At 41.8% G+C, this 23,779-nt stretch overlaps 1 protein-coding gene across 2 annotated transcripts; it reads right to left on the bottom strand.

Annotated features, from left to right (window-relative positions):
• Window positions 1-460: 460 nt before the first annotated feature.
• AQP4 (aquaporin 4) lies at window positions 461-13,079 on the bottom strand. 2 transcript variants are annotated; one of them, XM_040071210.2, is made up of 5 exons: window positions 12,683-13,079; window positions 8,096-8,510; window positions 6,994-7,158; window positions 6,558-6,638; window positions 461-4,861 (listed from the first exon to the last, which is right to left on the bottom strand). In XM_040071210.2, exons 1-5 carry the CDS (start codon window positions 12,754-12,756, stop codon window positions 4,583-4,585), a joined length of 1,014 nt encoding a protein of 337 aa, XP_039927144.1. In that variant the 5' UTR covers window positions 12,757-13,079; the 3' UTR covers window positions 461-4,582. The 2 variants fall into 2 exon arrangements, with proteins under 2 accessions (XP_039927144.1, XP_039927153.1); XM_040071219.2 differs by lacking the exon at window positions 12,683-13,079 and adding an exon at window positions 12,513-12,568.
• Window positions 13,080-23,779: the final 10,700 nt, after the last annotated feature.

Here is a 23,779-nt window from a genome sequence, read left to right as displayed (position 1 = left end):
GCGCCGTGTTTTTGGATTTAGTGTGAGAATAATGTTGATTACACACTGATTTTTAAAATTATTATTATTATTATTATTATTATTATTATTATTATTATTATTAAACTGCTCTTATCTCAACATACAAGTTCTAGTTTTGATCCTCCTCCCCATTCCACTGGGCTAGGAGTGGGGGAGATGAGTGAGTGGCTGTGTGGTGCTTACTTGCCAGCTGGGCTTAAACCATGACAGCATACCAGCATAATTTTTGCTTTAATTTGTTTAGCTCATTCCCTTAAAGATATTAAATCTTTTGCACAAGCAGCTCCTTTCTCGGATGAATATTTTTCCACAGTAAATCATTAATTCTTCCAGACTCTCAGACATGCTCTATGGATTGGATTCGGGTTTTTCCCTACATTTCAGTCCTGAGCTTTAGGATCATGAAATGTTTCCAATGATAACAAGATGCCTTTTTTTTTTTTAACACGTTTATTTGCAACAGTAGTGTGAGATACAGTAGAATACATGTGGGAACCAGATAACCATGTATTATTTTATAGTGAATTTTTCAGTAGATTATTCCAAATATAACATACAGAAATTTTAAATCCTATTACATTAGTTCTGATGTCATGGCGACTAAGCACTTAAACAATAAGCAGTCTTGTGGAAAAATCCATATACAGAGTTTGCTTTACCTCATTTGTCCTAAATTTCAGACTGCAACAGGATGACTTAGATCATATCAGTGGGTAGCAAATACTTCAGTCTATATTTACATATTGTCTACTTAGAAAGTCCTTGAGAAACTCAGATACACACAGGCTGAATGGAGATACAAAAAATTGTGCATGGTGTTTTCACCTCTCACCTTGAGAAGAAAAGACTCACTATGTAAATTCTGACATATTTTAATAAGATTAAAAATATTGGATGGTGTATAATATCCTGAATGTGTTACACAGCCGGCAGATAACATTTCAGAGCACAGCAGCAGCTGCTCTGCCATCAAGCACTAGAAAGGTAGATGGTCATCTAGCTTTCTAAGCACATACTGTGGTAATTACTGATCATCAGAAACAAAGCACATTTTGAAAACCTGATATGCAAATACATGTGACGAGGCTAAACAGGGCATGAGATGAATCTCACTCATACTTCCACAGAAAGGTGGAACACTGCAACAGAGGGGTTATCATGACAACTTCAATGCTGCAGGGTTTCTTTTTTTTTTTTTTTTCCTGAGAATAGTTAGAATTTGGGTGATGAACTCTCCAGAGTCCACACAACCTAAAAGGTATTTGTGTGAAATCACCCTTAGCTTCCATACTTTCTTTTCTGAAACCCAGTGACTCAATATTATGAAGGTGCTTGTTAAAGTGCAAATATAGCATTGAAAACAATCGTGCCATCATGGAGGAGTGAGACTCATCCAATTTTTTGGGGCCCCAAAATGATGACAACCTGCCAGTCTTCCTGTGATATCTATCCACCATCACAAACAAAAAACATTTCCCACCAAAACCAAAAAATGTTTTAAGAGGACATCAAGTATGTTTTGAGGTGCAATATAGAGCTGAAGAGCTTTAGAACACAGATCTCACTCAAGCAGTATCAAAGTACATGATTGAAAAAAGTACTAAAGAAAAAGTATCTTGAATCCATAAAAAGCTCATGCTAGTCTGCTCTTTAACCAAGTGTGACTATTGCACAGTGATGATACCATTGCAAGACTGCTTAGAGGAGCACACATCCCTGTGCTGAACTAAGTCCTAATAGATGCTGAAGAATGATGTTCCCTTATATGAATGGTGGTGTCTTGTGGTGGGGCAGAACCACCTGTGATTACAGCCACTCCTAAGGTTTTACTTTAGGGTGGGTCATAAATCTCAAGTTGAATGCATCTTCTTCCAAAATTAAGTGTATTGCTGAAAGCCTCGGATTTTAGAAAAAACACAATGAAGTGTGTGAGAGAAGCTTTCAGGCACCAAAAAAGCTCAGGATCATTTCCATTATCGTCAATGACGAACTCCTCCGCGAGTTTCAATCTGTGGGATCAGGAGCAGACCTACCACACATTGTTTACCTGCTAATGTCTAATGGCATGTCATCAACCTTTACTGCCTCTATTTTAGCATCCCTTTTTTCCCTGAACTTTTCAGAAATCTCATGATCTTATCCTCGATAAGGAGTTCTGCTGTTCTGGGGCTGTTTCTGAGTGCTTGCCACAGTTCATTAATATAGAGTGTTTCAGGAAAAAAAAATCCTAACAGAGGTGGCTGTTGCTATGCTCACATTATGCTCACCTCAGCAACAGAATCAGGCTGGGCGAGGAAGACACACATCAAACCATTTGTGTAAAGGACCCTTAAGCATAAAAAAATCACAGCTTCTTAATTAAATAATACAGTACCATGCAAAATTCACAAATTAAGGAGTGACTTTAAATACAAAAAATGCAAACCTTTGTTTAAAAATCCACCAATTCTATGTGCATTACTCTTTACCTTTTCAAGCCATGCAAAAGGTTTAACCAAAATGTCCCTTTAAAAAACACAGATTGGAACTATATTTAAAAAAAAAAAAGCCCAACTAAACGCCTAGACAAATCCCCCAATAAGTTTTGATCTTTCTCATTGAATCTCTTCATCATGGTATTTATCCATCTGAGCAGAGGTGTAACACCACACCTGGGCTGCCCTTCCCTTGGGAGACAGTCCTTCCTGCGGGAAGGAGCTCTTATCTGCAATTTGACATTGTCCATGGCAGGTCCCCAGACACACTCAACTGCAAATGCATGCGGCCGTGAATCTCATGCTCAGTGCAGGGAACTTGTGCCACACTAACAGCGTTTAAGGCAAGACAAATGTGAAACTTGAAAAAGGACATGCTGGGACTATACAAGGCTGCAAGCTGGGATACTAGAATTGCCCTTGGATCATAGTGCACAGATTTGAGAGCTGTAGTGGTTTATCATCTCATTAGAAACATCTAATTCCCTGTAATAAAGATTGCATGTAGAATATGTCAAAGAACAGATGAGGCTAATACAGCCCACAGTCAGGACTAATACTTTTTTTTCCCTCTCTTATTGCTAAATAAGCAGGGGTAGCTTTTCAATTTAAAAATAAAAACTATATAATTACAGTAATAATACCATGCTCCTGACTCCTCTGCAGCTGCATATTGTAAAACTCAAAGCCACTGATCAGAAACAAAAGCAGTAAGTCAGTAACAGCTTTACAGAAATGTTCTGCTGGGGTGATTATGTCTGGCAAAAACCTCTATAGGGGAAAGACTGTTTACCAAACATATTTCACGTCCTTTTCCCCCTAAAACACCCTGCAAGCACTTGAACCTTTTTCTAACAACAGATAAAGAAACATTTGCCAGAGGTGTAGTTTATGACTATATGAACACTGGAACAAGCAGGGAACCTGTTCAAATAGTTAGGCATCAGTTACAACAAAAAGCCAGAAGCAGTCATATTTTTATCATCTGTTATTAAAAAATACTTCCCAACCAGTGTCTCAATACAGTTAAAAGTTAAAACCCCTCTACATTACTAATAAATTAAAAAAAACACTATCTCCACCCATCTCGTAAGAAAATAGGTAAGTAGTTTAAACCTTTAGTTTACATAAATTAGCACAGAAATGTGTATTCAAACAAGTGCACTGAAAACAGATATGCCTTCTTTTCTTCTGATATCTCTTATTTAAGTTATTAAGTAACAGGAAAGCCTTTATATTCTTTACATGACCTTGAGAGTCTGCTAACACCAAATGGTCAACAGCCAAACCCCAGGAGAATGTTTCACCAGATAGACAATGACAAGAGGGAGCATGAAGTACAATCAACTGCTTTGCAGCCTTATTACTATAGATTTCAAAACTCCATTTCAGCATTTTTACTCTTGGGAATGAAAGTAATGTATTTATGTGGCAAATCACATGAGTGAAATTTGATGGGTTGATAGAATTTTTCTTTAAAAATCTGTTAAAGTATCATTTTTTCCGAGGTAGTTTGCAAGGCAGTAGTGATGTACATGAGTGCAAACAATACTCCTTTGCTTGACTGTGGATAAAACTCTTAAATAGCGCTGGTGCTGTCCGTGAACCTCGCAGAGAACACTTAATGGGTAAGATGTTATAATCGGAGCTGACAACAGCCAATTAAGTGTCAGAAGAACAATCTGATAAGTAGGTCTTCATGTCTATAGGCATTTCCTGGTATGTCTTAACTGTCAATCTGAATGTTACACATCTCTATCTTTATCTCATTATTGACTGATTTATTAAAGGAGAATGTTTTCATCCCTTTTTTTGACTTTGAGGTTGCTCCAGAAAGAAGGAAAGGAAAATACTAGGAACAAGTCTAAATTTGGAATAATAAATGGGAATCCTAATTATTGCAAAGCCCTAATCTTCCAACTGAGCAGGTGTATGGTTTGGTGACACCACTCCATGCAGCTGCCCACACCACACCTTTCAAGAAGTGGAAGGTGCCCAGTCTAGAGGAGATCTGTTTCTTTAATGGGTGGAAGGATATCTGTGGACGTGCTAGCAGGCTGCTCTCTGCTTTCAGTGCTTCTTGCTAGTCATACGGAAGACAACACCTCGCTGGATGGATCTCTTCCCTTCTTGTCCTCACCCCTGTCGATATCAATCACATGAACTATGCCAGGCTTCAAGATCAGGTCATCAGTCTCTACATGGCTCCTGCTGTCGTCCACCTCGATGTACTTGCCCTTGGAAGGCTGGGTAGCCTTACCAAAGACGTCTTTGAAGCGGCGCTTGAGCTCAACGTCCGGGCAATAGACATACTCATACAGAGCACCGGCAAGGACTGCTCCGATTATTGGTCCCACCCAGTACACCTGCACAAAAAGAGGTAGAAAACAACCCAGGCATTAAGCTTTTAAATGAACAGCGATAAGAAGATTGACAAGCAGGCTCACTTCTTCAAAGTGAAATAATTTTGTCAAGTTTTATTGATCTATCTCTTTACAGGAGGCCTCTTCTCTCTTTTCATTGCTCATTGCCAGCTGAAGACCACAAATATGGACCCTTGCAAGAAGACACACAAAGGAAACACCAGTATAGAAAAATGATCTTCCTTCTGCATTTAGAACCAAGATGACAATGAACCTTCAAGGAAAAAAAAAACCTTCCTAGTATACACACAAACAGTTCTTCTTCACTATTTCAGACTTAAATTTCCAAAATATTTCAAATTTGGCATTTAATCCTACAGAATACAACAGGCAGTCTGATAATCTAATTTGAATAAGCAAACACAATGGACATAACACAACTTTGCAGGTACCTATCTATTTCATCATGACAGGCAGCAGTGCAGTAACATTAGCAGGTGCCAAAGCCCACAGGCTCCTGTCGATAGTATGCCAATGTCACTGCTCAGGAGGAGGAGAAAAGGTTGTTTTTCCAAGTGGCCAGGACAGTAACTAAGCTTCTCCTGCAAGTTTCTCCATGGTACATTTGTTTATTGTTTATAGCTTTAGTTATAAATTACAGGCTTCCTCAGAGTATGGATAATTAATCTTGTGAAAAACTACAGCAGTTTTTCATATGAACAAGCCATTCACTGATAACTGGGTAAATCTGCCTCAACAGGATAACTCTTGGGAACAAAGTTACACATGGTATCCTGTTTGCAGAATTGAAGCCTTAGGGCCTGAAGACAATGCTATTTCTGTTATTAGCTGCAGTGGGAGCAATGAGGGCTTCATACTTTAAAAATGAAGAAAATCCTAATATGCACTGTAATATGCAGTTCTTCCAGTTAGCACTGAAAGTGTCCCTAGAAGTGATTTCCCCCTCTATAATTAGGTGAGGCTGATCCGTGGTCCATCTCTCCCTTATAAAATATGAAATGTTTTTTATAAGTTGCATTGTTGGATGCTATAGAAGTTTACAGCATCATTCATGCCTGCTTATAATGTTGTTTCCCGCACAACTGCTCCTGGCTAAGCTGACACTTTCAAACCGAAGCAGGTAACATCTGGCCTGGTCTGCAAATACCAGACTGCAACCTCTTCATCTCTTACTTCAGGCATTTGTCAAGGCAGGTTTCTCCCCCAGGAACCAGATCACAGAGGGTCCCTGCTTTTCATTTCATACATCTGCCCCAGTTTGCTGCAGAACCAGGTGAAACGTGAAGTCGACAGAATTACTTCCATAGCTTCTCACCAGCATGGCCAGCGGGGTTTTCAATCTGCCTTGGAGGATTTTTCTTTCCAGCAGTTCAATTCTTTCAGTCTCCCTAGGTTGCTTTTTTTTAAAAACTTTTTGTATGATTTCCTTTCTACTCCAGCTACTACCTCCACAAAATGGCTCCTGAATAGTAAGATGCTATTCCAACATGCTGAATGCTGCACGGCAGTCTTAGGTGAGGAGCATGATGATGCCTAACATGGGGCAGATCAGTGCCTGACCTCCTCGGGGATGGTCTCTATGGCATGTACAGGGACAGAGAATTGAAAGCAAATGATGGATGAAAAATCCTGATCCCTGTCTGTCACTATGAAGAAGGAAGTATGAAAGGAGATTTACCCATTGGTTTTCCCATCTGCCCATAATGACAGCAGGTCCGAATGATCGAGCTGGGTTCATACTGGCACCGGTGTAATTGATCTAAAGCAGAGAGAAAATGTTGCCTGTTATTAAAGTCTGGAAGGTAGTGATTCGATTTCTGTGGGACACCCTGGTTTTGTACAGATCCTCCTCTTTACAGCAGATACCATCACTCTCCTGAGTCTTAATACAAAGTTGAAAAAAGTCATCACATGAACAGCCAGAAAAGTTTTTGTGCAACACCCTACCCAAGGGGACACTCCTGAGACTCAAAAGGGCTTTGGCACGGATCCATAAAGAATACAGCAGCTATACAGCTGAAATTGCTGTAAAGGTCACAGAAGTTTCCGTTTACTTCTAAAGTAGTCATAAAGGGTAAAGGGATCTATTTTTTAAAGAGAAACCATTAACTTACAGCAAATAAATGTCCAATTGCAACAGAAAATCCAATCGCTAAAGCTACTGAACCAGTGACATCACTTCGTTTTGAATCACAGCTAGCAAAAATAGTAAAAACCAGCTGGAATGTAATTATCAATTCCACCAGGAGTCCATGCCCAGCAGAAAGATCTCTGTGTACCTGGAAGAAGGCAAAGAAACATCAGAAATTAAGTAAAGGTGATTTTGCAAATCAGAAAGCCATCACATGCATAAATTGTATTTCAACTGATGGTATTTCTAAATAGTAAAAAGCGAAAGACAACAATGAACTTTTAGAGGTACAGATTCCCCCCTCTTCACTCTTCTCCCTTTTTTTTTTTTTTTTTTTTTTTTAACTTTAAATTTTTTTTTTATTATTTTGGGAGCCATGAAAAATCACTGCTGTACTGAGAATAGAAGGCTTAACAGTAACATTCAACTGGAACTTCAAAGTTAGACTGCAGAAGTATAGTTTATTTTTACACAGGGATTTGCAAATGCTGCACTTCCCTTTCACCATTTTTTTTTTCTTGGGAGCACTGTAATTTACTATTCAATTATAAATTCATTAATTAGCCCTGACTTAATTAATTTAAATTTCAATTAAAAATTAAGCAGTGTGCAGCTCAAGTGCATTTTTAATAAGTCCTGCAACAGGGCTAACTGATGGCATTCCTTATTAGTTTAGAACAAAGCTGAAATCTAAGCCACAATCTATTTCAAAAGTATGTCATTTTAAATTGATGTTTTTTCAATCCCCATCATAATAGCATGGAATTAATTTCCCCTCCCCAGACCACATAAAAATGGCATTTCATGCATACATTATTTAAATTTTGTATGTAAATTAACATTACCTGCTGTCATCAGATTTGGGGAAGTTCTAGGAAAGAGAGCTTCTATAAAAAGAACAGCTATAGCTATTACACTGCATAAACCCATCCTAAGGAGAGCTTTAAGCCCTGTCTGGATGTTGTAAATAAACCAGCAAGCCGTTAAAAATCTGTACCTGAGCTCTCCTCATTCTCTGTGACACTGGCTCTATTTTCTCAGGGTCTGAGCTAGCCTATTTCAAGAGGCAGAGGAGAAGTGATTACCGCAGTGACTCCCAGGCCTCCCACCACGCTGGGCGGTGTGACAAGGTAAAGGATGCCCGCGCCCACGATGGCTCCCAGGCACTGGGCAAGAATGTAGAAGACGGACTTGGCAAGGCTGATCTTCCTGGTGCAGACCATTGCCACGGTCACAGCAGGGTTGATGTGGCCTCCGCTGATGTGTCCAAAGCACTGCACCATGGTGGCAATGCTGAGTCCAAAGCAGAGGGAGATAAGGACCATGTCTACAGGCAGGGGCCTCTCTGCTCCACCCCAGTTGATCGTGGAGCCAAGGCTGAGGAGGACAAAAATGAGCATGGCCAAAAATTCTGCCGAAACAGCTTTCCAGAAGGGCTGAGTCCAGACTCCTTTAAACGCCACCATAATTCTCTCACACTTACACAGACGTCCACACTTACTGAAAAGGAAAGCAAATCTGCATCAGAAGTCACCAAATAAACCTTGTGCTCTCCTGTTAGGGGTTGCTCTTCAGCAGACTTTCCGGAGAGAAGGCGGCAACACTGAGTATCCTTGGGCTGAGACAACCACAGACTACACTCTTAGAGCAAACCGCGCCTAAAACATGCCTGGTGTTGGAGTGTCTGCAGGACACAGGGTAATTAATCACTCCTTGCGATAACTGCATGGTTTCAGGTCCCAAAAAGCAACGTCTTTGTATTTTGAAATGTATTTTGAAATGATCATGAAATTAAGTGTACTCTTCTGTGCTAGCTGGCCTCTGATTTAGAGGCTGTATAGCTCTACCACTTCCAGTGGCTTGTTGATCACCACGGTCATTAAATCAAGAAAAAGAGTATCCTCTTTTTCTATGCAAATCTGTACTTTTCACAAAGCAGGTATGATAATTCAATAAAAAACATGATCTTAGTCGAAGCCTAGTGGTTTTGATGACAGCATAGTGCTGGGGAGTTGCCCTGGGAGCTAGAAGAGAAAGTTTATTTGCTTGAGGACTCACACAGACCGGTATTTCAAATTATATTTATGCAAAGAGCAGTTTCTTCACTGTGGATGTTGGGTGAAAATGGAATTCAGGCAGGAGGAGAGATGCAATCCTATATTCTGACCTTTAAATCAATTGTGTAATCAATAAAGTGCTTTCTTTTGGGCTAATAGCACCAATTGAGCTGGGGAATAGAGCAATATTTTCTGTATGTGCGGTGTGTAAAACCCTGCATGGCAAAGAAAGAAGTGTCTTGGCTTTTCTTCCTGTCTGGAGATGCTATTTATTAGTCTACATTGCCTTCCTGATGAATTACAATTTTGCTAGATGTTCAGATACCTATGAAAGTGGGTCACCAAAGAAAAGTTATTTGTGGTATTAATAAATTAGGAGAATAAGCCAAAAGGGAAGCATTTTAATTAGTTTCTAAGGAACGCTAAAAATATTCTTCTCTAAAAACAAAAGCAAGAAACATCCAATCCATCCAAAAAGTAGAAAACAAAAGAAAGAATATTCAGCTGCTACATTTGGGAACAGAATTTCAAGTGGAAGATGGATGAATTTATGCTCAGTTATCTAATGTAACTGAGCTACAATGCATATTTAATACCAGTTACATCAGAAAGAAGCATAAAAGGAATGTCTGCCCTTTTCAAGCCATTGCAAGAGGAATGGCCCATGAATTTCTTAACAGTTCCAGTGAGTTAGGGAAAAGCAATTCAATGCTGTGACTGGAGCAAATAAGCTGTTTCCCTGACTCATTTCCTATGCTAATTTACTCTGTATTTTGGATAGGCTTTTTGAGCTCTGTCTCAGTTCTCTAGACTTTCAGATGAGAACAGTTACATTCTCTCCTAAAAACAGCTCTTGTAAAGTGCTTCTGATCTTCTAGAGAAGTGAAGCCAGAACCCCAAAAGAGAATAAAGTAATACTCCAAATCTTCTGACGTTAGGTCGAACTCGAGATAAAGGGAAAGATGTTTTTGTAAGATCTCATATTAACAGTCAGTTAATGACCAACCATCTAGACTAGTCTTTTTGTACAAAATGAACCCAAAATCATTGCCTCCCTCAAAGCTGAAGCTCACAGGTAATTTAGCTGTTCTTACCTTCGAACCTTATGCCCAGATTCACACTGAAACCTAAACCTTTACCTCTGATTCCTTAACTGTTTCCTCACTAATAATTTATCTTAGTGACCTGAGTAAGATATAGGTGCTATATCCATACTGAGAAAACCTCATTTTCCCAGCTCCCTGGGCATGTTCCAGGTGAACACATATAGTGAAGCCCATGAAAGAGAAACATGGGTGCACAGACAAGGGAAGCAGCACTCATCTGCTCTTTTATCCCTCAGCTCAGCTGGGATGTAACCTGGATTTCCCTGGTGCAAGCCCTGGTGTTATATTCAAGAGTTTTGAAAAATTTCCAGCCACTATGGGGGAAATGTAGGTTAATGGAGCATGGTGACTCCTGATATCTTTGCTCAAATGTGCCTGACCATCTCTTTCTGTACTGAGAGAACGGTGAGATCAGCAAATTAATTACACACCCTCATCCCAGAAAGTGGACAGAAGAAGGTGTTTGTATTTGGCATTAAGATCATGCAGTTGGCTTCTCACTAGTTGTGGAACACCTTGGAAAACCAGCTTAAGAGTGAGCATGTGTGTTCATGTGCATGGGGAAGATCACACCTTCTACTGGACTGCTGGTGGGTCTGCCTAGAAGGAGGCTACCACTTATGAAAGACAGATCTCAGTTCTCCAGCTGAGAGCACGTGCAGTCAATTCAGTCAATATTATCTGCAGCCCTGAAAATGCAAAAATGCTACTTGCAAGCCAAATGCTTCAAACACAAAAGCTGGGTCATCAACCTAAGTTTTTGTTTTTCTAGAGCATCATGCTGGATAGAACTCTGCTGGTTATATTGACAGTTAATGATCTAAACATTTATTTTTTCATCTATACCTGTTTTTTTTTTAAGCAGTCTGCTTTTCTGTGATTTCAACATGAAGCAAAATACTCAGCTGTCAGGGCCAAATTTTTCTTTTAAACGGCACAACTTTCCTCACTACAGCAACCCCCCCTAAAAATGTTAATAAAAGCTTAATACTGTGTGTGAGCCCTGAGTCCAGGTTGTCACTTAAATCCAAAGGCAATCAGCAACTTAGAAATCAAAACCACTTGAACATCCACTATTTGTTCAGCACGCAGTTAAATTTAAAGGCTGGAGATGAGACACACTGATGGCTGTGACAGGTCTGAAACTTAAATGGGACCTCTTAGCAGCTCAGATTTGCCATCCAAGTTGCAAAACTTTTTATTTATTTATTTATTTATTTATTATTTTTTAGCAGTTGTTGTTCACATTTTCCTTAGACAAATCCAAAATTTTGCTGTTAGACAACAGCAAAACACTTTCATGTGATGGTCACACATTAATTTCACATGTGGCCACACTGGAAATTCTCTGGTCTGTGCTACAAGATTACACAGTAAATTGTGTCTGATAGGATGCAAGGTGGGTTTTGCAGATCACGGTGCCAGCAGGGCTTCAGGCATGGTTATGGCTTCAAAGGCATAACAATATAACTCACAACAAACATTTCGGTACAAAAGTCGAACAGTATTTTAAAAATTCTTCATTTGCTAACTAATATAATTTCAAGGAGCAAAGCACACATGCTGGACGGAGGCTCGTGGCCAGCCACTCCACACGACACTGCTGTCACACACAGGTTCTGTGCGCACAGTGGCTATTGACGGTGGCATCTCCGCAGCAAACTCCCACGCTGAGCTTGCACCGCCGGCTGCAGCTCAAGTGGACATCGGGCACCTGCCGGACAGCTTGGAGGGAGGAGGGCGACAGGCCACTGTTGCAAAACCAATGCACTGTCGCAGGGCTTGCTTGAAACCATTTTGCCTCATTTTCCAAAAAGCTGTTAAATGAGCGCCTGGCACGGGTGTCTATCTACAGGAGGTGGGGAGCCTCGGGAGCCCAGTACCGCAGCTTTTTCGCGGTACCTGGGCTTTCTCCACACGCGACTCTCCGTTGCAGGACCGCAAGTGGACAACAGAGTTTTAACATGCGGAAAGAGAGACTGAGTTTGCTCCTCTCTGCACCCTTCGCACGTCTGATGTCAAAACTCGAGAGGGACCGATATGCTCCGACAGTGCCTACGGGAAGGGGGAGCTGCCGCCTGGCTGCCATCCCCCGCCGCAAAAAGCCGGAGAAAGGCAACAACGCGGAGCCCCACACCTGCCCGCGCACTCCTGCCGGGGCCGGGCAGTCCCCTCCCGCGGCCGCGCACCCCCCTCGCCGAAGCTTTCCCGTAAACTCATTTTTGGGTTGGGGGGGGGGGGGGGCTGTCCCCGCCTGCCTGTCTCCTGCCTATCTCCCGCCTGTCTCCTGCCTTCCCTCCCTCCCCCGCTCCGCGCCCCGCGCAGGGCCGCGCACTCACCCGCGGCGCGGAGCGGCCGCTCCGTCGCTCATACCTCCCCGGCGGGCGCGGCTGAGCGGCGGGGCCGGGCCGGGCCGGGGCAGGGCCGGGGCCGGGGCCGGGGTCGGGCCGGGCCGGGGCGGGGGCGGGACGGTTCCCGAGCGTGCGGCGGCCGCGCCGCGCTCCCCTACCTGCTGCGGCGGGCGGGCGGGCGGCACTCGAGGAAGGGCGGCCGGAGCACCGGCTGCGGGTCGGCTGCGGTCATGTGCCTCTGCGGAGCAAGGCAGGGGGGTCGCGGCTGCCGGGCGAAGAGAAGCGGGCAGGGCCGAAGCGACGGCGCTGTGCTCCTGCGGCGCGGGGCCGCCCGGCTATGGGGAGGACTCAAAGGCTTCTCAGTTCCTTCTCTGCCGCTCACTGTCTTGGAGGGAAAAAGAGCCCTAGTAGCTCAGTAGCAAGGGAGTTTTATCCATCTAAAAGGTCTGTTAGTACCTTACTAGAACTCTACTGGTTACAAAATTATAGAATCATAGAATATCCTGAGTTGGAAGGGATCCACTAGGATCGAGTCCAACTCCTGGCTCTGCAAAAGACGGCCCCTAGAGTCACACCGTGTGCCCGAGAGGATTGACCAAACACCTCTTGAGCTCTGGTGCTGCGGCCACTTCCCTGGTGAGCCCGTTTCCACTGCCAAACCACCTTCTTGGTGAAGAGCCTTTGTGTAGTGTGCAACCTAAACATCCTCTGACACCCCTTCACGCTCTTCCCTCGGGTCCTATCACTGCTCACCATAGGGAAGCAATCAGTACCTGCCTCTTCACGGCCTCTCATGAAGAAGCTCTAGACTATGAAGGGCTCTCCCCTCAGCCTCCTTTTCTTCTGTCTGAACAAGCCAAGTGACCCCAGGCACTCTACATATGGCTTCCCCTCTAGGCCCTTTACCCTCCCTGTAGCCCTCCTTTGGATGCCTTCTAATAGCTTTATATAATACTTATATTGTGGGTTTTTTTTGTTGAAATTGCTAAATTGAATGAAGTTTTGACTACTATGAAATGCCAGATGGAGGCCACTGGAAAATAGTGTTTAAATTAGACTGTGATCCTGTTTGTTGAGGAAATTCACGTAGTCATTACTCAGTGCCTCTACAGCATGAAAACAATACAATGAAAAACAGACCTTCATGTAATAAGAAAAACCACAAAGTTGCCTAAGGCCCCAGGCACAACTATTCATTAGAGAATGCACATAAACAGTCACTTGAAGAAGACATGCTTGAGAATGGAACAAAGTATATAGAAAATCTGGCTTAGACCGTTGCATGCTGTAGCATATGTGCATAAGTTATATAGAAAACATTCTAAAGAACATGTTCAACTGTAAAATGAGGTTAAACTACGGATAAAGCCATGCATCCGTGCAGCAACAGTGAAAAATCAAAGTTCGGCGTGACCAGCCAGCCTGTACAAGACACATTGCGCCAGATAATCCTTCTAACCATAAGTAAACAGTGCAGATCTGAAGAACTGCTCCAGGAAACCACAGACAGAAAGTCCTCCCTGAGCTTCTGCTAGGAGATTATAGATAATAATTTACAACAGTGAAAAGTGAGTATAATGTATAACACTATCCATTAAGGATGCCCTAGACAAATTTGTAGACACAGCAATAAAAAAGACATGTCCACATATTGAGTGCTTACCAATCACAGGCTGCCATAATGTACAAATGTAGGTGTTTCTCTCAATTTGCCTGCTCCTCCTCTAAAGCCATGTCATAAGGGATGCCAAGAAACACTCACAATTTGATTGCAAAAGAGAAACTGCAGGCTTAATGCTTGCTTTTTTGGTTTTCAAGCTTTACTTTATCTGCATATGTCTTGAGCTTAGTCAAGGGATGGGCAGGGGGTGGTTGTACCATTACACATCTCTGCTCATTCATTTGCTGTGTTTGGGTTTTCAATCTAAGCCCTTCACAACCTGCTACAGTGATTTCAGAAAAAAACTCACTTGTTCTTTGGCACCTTGTGGACTCTGCTCCTCTGGCATGTTTGCTTGTTCACAAACAAAATTCACTTAGCAAAACCAGTAATTGCTTTTCCTTTTCTGTCAGATAGTGTGTATCTGTTCTTTTTGATCTGCAGAGCAGATCGCTGCCACGTAGAGAAGCCAGAACATTAATAGCTTCTGTCACTGCTACCATTCTTGTTGTGAAAGATCTTCTGGAGGATTAGACAAAGGTTGTGGCCACATAAAACAGAGAAAGGCAATGCTTCAGGCACAAACCTGGAGCGAAGTACACTGTGCCAGCTCTGATCAAACAGACTATGTTCTGTTGGAAGCACAGAAGGCAAGGAAGACATCCCTTGAGATGGCACAGAAAATCAGAGAAAAGCTGCCCCAGTTTGTCCAAGGGTAAATTTGTCAGTGTTGGGAGTTGGGACCACAAACATTCCTTTTGTTTGTTTGTTTGTTTGTTCATAGCAGTCTTTTTTTTTTTTTTTTTTTTTTTTAAAATATTGTCATCTTTATAAAACCTGGGTTAACTCATTTTGGACTTCTATCCAACAGTGAAATACTCCTGCTACTGTGCTCAACATAGTTAAAGAAATAACTTACAAAAGAGTATTATGAAAAATTTAAAGATGGTGTTAAAACTTAATCCATGTCAGGGTGGGGGGAAATGTGCAGAGGAATCTTGCTGTGCTTCTGCTTCTCCTTCACTGAAGATTAAGTCTGAGTTTCTACAGTAATTTCTAGGGCATCATGAATTAAAGATCTCTGTAGGAACTTAAGCCATGATGAGAAGATGCTGCAACACATAAGACATCCCCATTCTGAACAAGAACTTCCCAGACAGTTGGAGTGTGCTGGATCGGGATTTCAGTTTGGTCGGTTATGGAGGAGAGGGCGCACTGCCAAAGTCAGAGAGGAATGTGCAAACAGCTAATTCCGGCTAAAACAATATCAGGGAGAGGGGCAGAAAAACTCCCAGCAGTAGATTCTGTCATCTCACTGAATAGCAGTGTGGGAAGAGTCCCTTCTCTGCTACGGCAAATCTCATAGGTACCCATCCTGGGCAGCTCTGTCAGACTGGGGTTTGTCAGCCAAGACTGAAACAGATTAAAAGAAAGAGCAAAACCTAAAAAAAGACCACAGTTTAGAAGCACTCTATGTTTTCTCAGTGTCTTAGTCCTTTTCCACGTGTACACAGTGGATCCGGACTCTATCCTTCCTTATGTTGCTGTTGTTAAGCTCTTCAGCTTGCTTGACTCCTCTCAGCATCACTTCAGGCTTTTAGTTTCCAAAAAGCAAGGAAGTTTACATGCATGTACTTTCTCTCTCTCTCTCTTCCCCTCTCTTCGTTCTGGGTGTTCCTGCCCTTTTCAACAGATCTTGAACCCACCAGCCAGTTTCAACTGCAGCTGATGGAGGTTCAGAAATCCCAAAGCTGTTTAGGCACCTGCCAGTCCCATGGGCATGAGTGGTTGCAGGTAACCACAGCCAAAGGGACACTTGCTGTCACTGGCAGGGCAGACTCCAAGATGATTTGTAGAAGTGCTCTGGTGATGGAGGACTTAGTTGCTGTTTTCAAAGTGGTGCAGACTCCTAGGAAACCAAATTCCTTTGACTTTCCTTGGCTCCTGTCGACAAGGGCATTTAAGAGCAGGCTGTGAGCCTTTTCAGAAACCACTTGCAGAAATTCTCAGGCTTTTTTTTTTCTGAGTGATGAAAAGTTTCATTCTGTTGCCGCTAATAAATCCCCCTCCCCTCACCAATTTGTGTTTTATAAGTTTGGGTTAAGCTTTGTCTACTAAAAGGATCGTACATAAAACTCCGCTTACTGAAATGTGATCTTTGCACATTTCTGAAGTTTTAATTTTCCTGTGGTGTAATCTTGTTACTTAGGTCATTAATTTTGTCATGCCTTAGTATCAGTTGGGTCCAGGTTTGGCTGCAGGGCTATGTTCTCCTGACATTTAGAGCAAGAATTCCCTGGGAAATCAGTCAAGAGATTTGACATTGCTGCTGGCCAGACTCCAGTAGGTTTAGTTTTACTCTCCTTCTCTATTTATTGTGGAATCTGTCTGTCCACAAGCTGCACATTGAGTTCTGTGCTAGAGAAGGAGAACTAAAAGGGACAAAATGGCCATTCATTTGGAGGATTCATTCAGGCTTTTCAGAAAGGATTTACAAGAAGCTGTGCCACTTAAATGACTGCTGAGCTTCCTTAGCCCTGCTCTATTACCTCCCTCACAAGACAATTTGGATTGAGTGCTTTTTCTTTGCCCTCTCCCCCACCTCAATAAGCTTCAATTACTATTGGAAAAGCAAAATTAAGAACTAGGTAGTACAGGAACCACCTGGAGGGTTTTCATCTTTAGAAACAGTTTAATTTGAACATGGCATGGACGGGCCCTATTCTTGGAGAAAAAACAAAACAAAAGAAAAATCTTTTTCTTTCCTCCTGCCACAAACTGCTGCAATGTCAGTTGTGAAAAACCGCATCACTGGCATGGCCTGGCAGGATCTGATGAATTGGGCAGAAGGGGCAGGGAAGCTGCTCTGGGCATTCATGGGGGCACAGGAAGGTTAGGGGCACAGCCCCATGTCAACTGGAAATAGAGAAGTGAGGTTTCTTGTGGAGGGGGGTAGTGACATGCAAGCAGCAAGAAAGAGCAAGATGCAGACAGCTCTGAATGTGCTGGGAGGGAAAACCAGCCCATCATACTGGTGGTCTGTGTGCTGGAGCTGTGTAGTCTTAGCCAGTGGGACCGAGCAGATTTATCTAACTTTGCTAGGTGAGACACTGAAATTCAGTTAAACACTCACAGATTTTATCAGCCACAGAAAATGTAGTACCCAGTAAACACCACTGTTATACACTCTGTAACATCCAGCTGTGTTTTCCTGACCAATCTGTGTTGCTCTCACAGTCCTTTTGCTATTTCTAAGCTCCTCAGCTCAAAATGCTCAGCTTCTTCCCTCATTGCCACTTCACCTTCCTACAGAAATGAAGCTCAGTCAAAGAATTGTGGAGTTCAAGACTAGATAGTAACAATATTTTCTGTTTAACTTTGTGTATTGTAGACCATTACACTTTACCTCAAGACACATTTCATGAGTTCAGTAACTTATATTTGGTTAAATATATTTTGAAAAAACATCCTTGCTGAGATTTGAAAACTCATGGGAAAGAAAATCCACCCATTTCCTTGGTAGCTTATTCCCAAGACTAATAATTTTCGTCACCAAAAATTGTCTTTGTCTCTGAGTTTGTATGAATTCATCTGCCATATGCTGCTTCTTATTATGCTGTTATCTGCCAGGTTAAAAAGCCTCTTATACTTCTACTGTCTCCCCATGAGGATACTTATATAATGTGAGCAATTCATCTCTTCATCATCCTTTTGGTAAGCTTAGCAGACTGAGCTCCCCGTCTCTCCCTCTAAAGAAAAATCAGTAACTTTATTTTTCAGATCTTGTTTGTTCCTTCCCCACTTTTTCAACATGCTTTTTAAAATGCATATTTAATATTGGTCTCCCAGAAGGCATATTCTGAAGTAAAGGCATTTCTTTTAGCACACCTGGGAATTGAATTAGTCATTCTTGCCACAGTATTGCATTGAGGAAGCCTCTTTCTTGCTCTTCTGCAATAATTCCTGAGACCTTCTGGGGATATAGCCCTCATTCTGTAGATAAGTCTTGTTTCACTCTGAGGCATGCAATTTTGCAGACATTCTGTCAGACAGGCATCACATTAGAGCACAATCCAGTCTGCTGTGTTTGGCCATCCTTTTCTCAATCTACTGATTTAAGTCATGTTCAAACTATACTGGCAGTGATTCTATATTTACTTCCAGACTTACCTGCTGAGGAAAACCCTAAAGCACAGGAAGCCTCACAGTGATCCCTTCAGATCCCCCGACAGCTGCCATGATTGTATATTCAGTACTTTGAGAGATCTCTCAGCCAGGTCTGAATGCTTTTACTCTTCTGTGGCTGATGAACAGTGGTAATGCTCTAAGCAAATATAACTCAGTATAGCAGCAAAGGCACTAGAAACACTGAAACACACTGCTCTATTCAGCTACCTCTGTCAACAATTGTGGGATTTTAAAAATTATGTATGTCCTGTGTTGTTGTCCATTTTCTTTCCTTTTTTTTTTTTTTTTTCCCCTTTGGCAAGGCTGAGCCTCAGTGGTATATATTTGACATGTGGCCAAAGGCTAGGAATTTGTTCTTTGTCCAAGGTGTTGTGTTTTTTGTTGTTGTTGTGGTGGTGTTTTTGTTTTTTTTTTTAATACATTATAATGGAAATATGTGTAATACATACATAGCTTCATATTAATAGGATTTATATACCTAATGGAAATGTATGCCACGAATGGGCTTATGCAGCACATTCCAAGAAAGACAATTTTGCTTCAGATGATTCAGGTTATCTTTGTAGATTACTACAATAACTGTTGTCTTAATACTATTTTATAGGGGTTATCTTCCCTCTCAACTCTTCTTCTAAAAGCTAAAACCTCAGGGCACAGATATGAAGATGTTGATCCTTTTCCCATGCAGTGGTGCATCTTTCATTGAACTAACCAAAAAAGGAAGGTCTGGCTATGTATATTTATGAGTCCTTTTGTCCATAAGCTTCTAAAGAAGACATGATAGCATGTTTTTCTCAAAATCCTTTGCAGAACAGTAACTTTATTTCTGACAGATTTTTGTGTTTACAGCTTGGAAAAACCCTAATGCACCAAACTAGTGATACAGGTGCTGCATTTTTACTGGACTAGGAGAAAGGTTTCAAACAAGGAAATGGCAATTGGAGCTATTCAATCCCTTGACTAAAAATAGCACAAAAATATTTATTGCAGAGGACTTTGGAGATAAAAGTTTTGTTATTATTTTTTTAAACTTATTTTTAGACTTAATATAGAATAACTAGTTTGTGACTGTTCTTCATGGCTTACCTCTTTAAACTCATCAGTCATCTCTTTTCTTACATTCATGTTTTAGATGGATAGTCTTGCTATAAGTTGCTGTTTAAAGTGTATTTAAAAGAATAGTTTTATGGGGAAAACTATTTTTGTGCGGACAGGTATTGTACTGAATTAGTGTCCATGGAGGTGACAAGGCTGGTGGGGACTCCAAAGCAGGGGGTTGGAACTAGAAGATCTTCGAGGCCATCTTCCAACCCAAACCATTCTATGATTCTAGGACACCTCTCCAGGTCAAAATAATCTGATCCCTGATAAAAATAGATGTAACTTTATAAGAGTGCACACAGAGAAACAGAGATTTCAGAGGGGTTTATGTTTTAATGTGGCCCCTTTTGTATAAACTTAACATGTCCAGTACTTATCAGATTTTCAGTGTCACCCTGCACACTTGACTGACACGAGCACATTTGTCTCACCGCAGCGCGGCAGAACCAACACACCAGTGAAAGGGATTCTTTTCAGCTACATGCCTCATCAGCACAGTTATCCCCAGGGCTCCCACTGTGGCTTGGCTGGTTCTTGGAGTGTGGGAGGGGATGGAAAACCACCTAGCCTGGGCCTCAGTGTTGCAGAGTGGAATTTGCAGAATGGTCTCTTCAAGAATTAGTTTTGACTTCCAAACCAAACCTATTTAGTACAAAAGGCACAGGAGGGCACTTCTGCACAGTGTCACAATGCAATTTTTTGCTGGGCAATGTCAGAAATTTGTAACTCATTCTTAAAAGATCACCCTGATCCCATGTGCATTGCCTCAAAGAGTTGTTCTCTGCATACCTGAGAAATTGTAGATCCAAGTATCCAAAATCATGAAGAGGTATAAAATGGCATATAAAGTCCTGTAGTCTGTAGCCAAAAAAGCTAGATTGTTTGTAGTATACACGACACAGGAAGTCCAAGGAAGGAAAGGAAAGGAAAGGAAAGGAAGGACAGGAATAGAACAGCACAGGAAAGGAAAGGGAAAGGCCGGACAGGCAAGAAAGGCCCGGAAAGGTCCTTACCTTTCCCTTCCCTTCCCTTTCCCCTTCCCTTGCCCTTCCCTTTCCTTCCCTTTCCCTTCCCTTCACATTCCCTTCCCAGTTCCCTTCCCTTCCCATCTAGTCCAGTTGGATTTATTTAGTTATTTAGTTATTTATTACTTTTATTTTTTTACTCAAGTGATAATGCCAAAGCTGAACAAATACCAAGTCTTGGAGGGGAAAATGATCACCTGTGTTACAGGCAAGTGTAATTTATTGGGAAAAATAGAGGCTTTAAGCCAGAGAGAGAAAACAATGTGAATGTAAAACAGTAGGGATCATAGTGTAGCCCAAGCAATTGGAAAAACGTGTGAGAGATTTCTATCGTGATCCTGAGCAAGGTATTTTTAGACAGTAGTCTGCCCTGATTAAGTAATGAATAAATAAAAGACAAATCTTTCCCCACTGTTTCTTTGTGTGTGGAAGATACTGAAAGTCCTAATCTATTTCAGAAGTTTGGGCACACCATTGATTCACTTGGGTTTTGTGATGCGACCAAAAAGGGAAAAGGGGAAAAAAAAAAAAAAAAAAAAAGAAAAAAGAAGAGGGGGGAAAAAAAAAAAGCAAAAAAAAAAAAAAAAAAAAGGAAAAAAAAAAGCCTGTGAAACCCTATAACTGTCCGGTCTCAGTGGTTTTGTTACTGTGCCAAAATAATGGGTCAAGGCATAATAGCACTGGAAAAGCTCACTTGCTGTGGATTTTACATAACAAGTTCCCAGCTTCTCTCATTCAGCCTGTGCCTGTTTCTGCAACCAAGACAGCACAGAGAGCAGGTTTTAGCTGTAAATGTGTCAGCGGGTAGAGCTTGTTTTTCTTTGGTAAATTAAAGAAATGCCTCGGTGCCTGGTGGCCAAGGGCAGCACAGAAAGTAAAATTGAAAAGTTTAGAAAGAATCTCTAAAAATGTACCAAAATATTCCCTCTTTTTCTCCATATCTTGCTCAGAAAAGTATGGGTTTGGCAAAGTAGCTTCTGCTGCTTCCAATTGTAAGTATTTTTAGGGGTATATTTTTATACTCAAAATCTGTTAAGTATGGCTTCCTAAGAAGTGGGGTCTTCAGCAACACTTACGAGTATCTCTTAGGAGCATTCTGCTTTTCAGAGCTAGCCTTTGCAACTCCCAGAGATGTGCCTAGCAGCAGCAATGGCTCAGCTCACCTAAAAAGTTTTGCCTTCTAACTTGCAGGTTGAGTAGCCTAACATACATAAGCTTAAGTTGAAGGCTTCAGTCTTAGCATCACTTTTGAATAAAACAAGGCAGAAAATAAATTGTGGGCCAGATTCTGCTTGGTAAGAGCGCTTCCATTAGGGGAGTATCTGTACTTGGGGGCAGCACATTGTCTTGGACCCACTGTAGCCACTAGGCTGGAGACAGACAAAAAGACACAGGAAGAAACAGGAGCCTTTTTGGCAGCAAGTCTGAGACAAATTTTATCTAACTTTGGTTCACTGTTTGTGTTTTCTCTGGTATTCAGGAGGACCTGCGGGGATCACGAGGATTTCCAGAAACATCATCCTCCCTTGGAGCTGAGCTTTTGCTCTGCTGCAGCCCGCAAGTACTTTGATCAGAGATACAATAGCAAAGCAGCAATTTATTATTGTTCATTGTCACCTCCAGCCACAATTAACATTTCCCCTTCTCATTATCGGTTTTTCCTCTGTCTTTTTTTTTTTTTTTTTTTTTTTTTTTAAGAGAATAGCAGAAGTCATAGCAAAGGTGACAGCTTGTGTCTATGGCTTGGAGTGCACTATAGGGGGTAACACCATGACTTCCTTGAAAGCAGACAGATGCTGTAAACCCCTGCCAACTTCTACCAAGTGTCCCATCAAGAAACCTCCTCCCAAAACCTGTAGCTGGACCCATGACCAGAAGCAGGCGCAGCTGGCAAACTGCAGACTCCTAGACCTGGCAGCATCCTGCCCCAAGCAAGCTAAAGGAACAAAGAGAAAGGCTGTGCTAGAGGCAAACTTGCAGTCCCTGCAAGTAGCTTAGGTTTGCTTGGAATAACGTTGTGGTTCTGCAACATGCTAACACAATGTTTATGTGCATATATTTTCATGCACATTCAAGGTCTTTAAAGTCAAATGCAGGACTTTAAATATGTAACTCCCACTACCGTTGTTGCAAAACCTTTGTCTGGGTGCATTTATAAAACATGTGCATGCATTTATATTGCATTTATGCAAGCTCATATGAAGGGAACTATGTACTTAAATTCAGCTGAGAAACACACATTTTTTCTCAGATGAAATGTAACTTATTATCATTCCTAGAACTTGAAAATCTGTCTCAGTGTGCATCTGCTTTTGTCACAAATGAGATAATTCAATATGCAGGTCCTACTCTGCATACATCCAAGTAACTACCCTGAGAAAATTAAATCATTTAATATCCTACTGACATGTATTTGCAATCCACTGAGTATTGATTTACCTCTCTGTGTGCTGAAATGCCCTGATAAACCTGCTTTGCTCCTACACTTTATATCTCAGAATGCTGTTTCTTGAATGCAAATTATGCAGGCCACTCAAAATTTACAAACCTTGGGAAATAAGCAGTACTGTAAGATTTTGTGGAAAATGTGGTTTCTGCAAGGAATTTGAGAGAAAAAACCTCCCAAACCCTGAGACAGAGGGAATTTCAGTGTGACAAGGTCAAGACAGATACTTGTGCACAGATGGTGGCTGACAGTACCGTACTCTCAGGCAGGCTTATTAGTGCAGCCTCAGTGCTGTGATAACATAAATGTGCTGGACTGGAGGTGGCTTGTGCTTGTCAGCTGCGAGCAACCCAGCAATTGGCCTCATCCATTTGCTGACATAATTAGAGAGGGAGGGAAATTCTATGTGAGGAGACAGAGGAAAGGAAATGACAATTACACATATTAAAAAAAAAAAAAGTTATGTTCATGGCCTTGAGATTTTCCCTTTCCTTTTGTAAGGACTCTTTCCCCCCTCTAATGGTTGTTAATCATCATTTCTTGAAGACAAAAGGAAGAAAGCAACATAGTCTGTCTCAATGCCGTCCCCATGTTATTTGTAGCCTCCACAGGGTCACATTAACAATGGCTATGTTAGTAGGAGACAAATCCTGATATGTTCTAGCATGCCAGGTAAAGGAGCCTGTCACAGGAAGTGACAGGACCTCAGAAAGGGTCAGGGGAACATGGCCCTGGGTACGGGGTCATGCAGCTCTGGTGCTTAGGACAAGGCAGGAGTTTGCGTACCTGGAAGAGATCCGCTGCTTCTGCAGAACCCCCTCTAGTTGAGCATCAC

Source organism: Hirundo rustica, chromosome 1 (assembly GCF_015227805.2).
Source record: "Hirundo rustica isolate bHirRus1 chromosome 1, bHirRus1.pri.v3, whole genome shotgun sequence".
Classification (NCBI taxonomy): domain Eukaryota; kingdom Metazoa; phylum Chordata; class Aves; order Passeriformes; family Hirundinidae; genus Hirundo; species Hirundo rustica.
This window is presented reverse-complemented; position numbering and strand designations above follow the sequence as displayed.

What these genes read in the sequence shown, in the direction of transcription:
- AQP4 (XM_040071210.2), bottom strand. Translation starts at nt 12,756, where the DNA reads ATGACCGCAGCCGACCCGCAGCCGGTGCTCCGGCCGCCCTTCCTCGAG. An exon ending in CAATTGGACATTTATTTGCT is followed by an intron (nt 6,639 to 6,993) that starts GTAAGTTAATGG and finishes TCTCTGCTTTAG; the next exon opens with ATCAATTACACCGGTGCCAG. An exon ending in GCAGATGGGAAAACCAATGG is followed by an intron (nt 4,862 to 6,557) that starts GTAAATCTCCTT and finishes CTTTTTGTGCAG; the next exon opens with GTGTACTGGGTGGGACCAAT.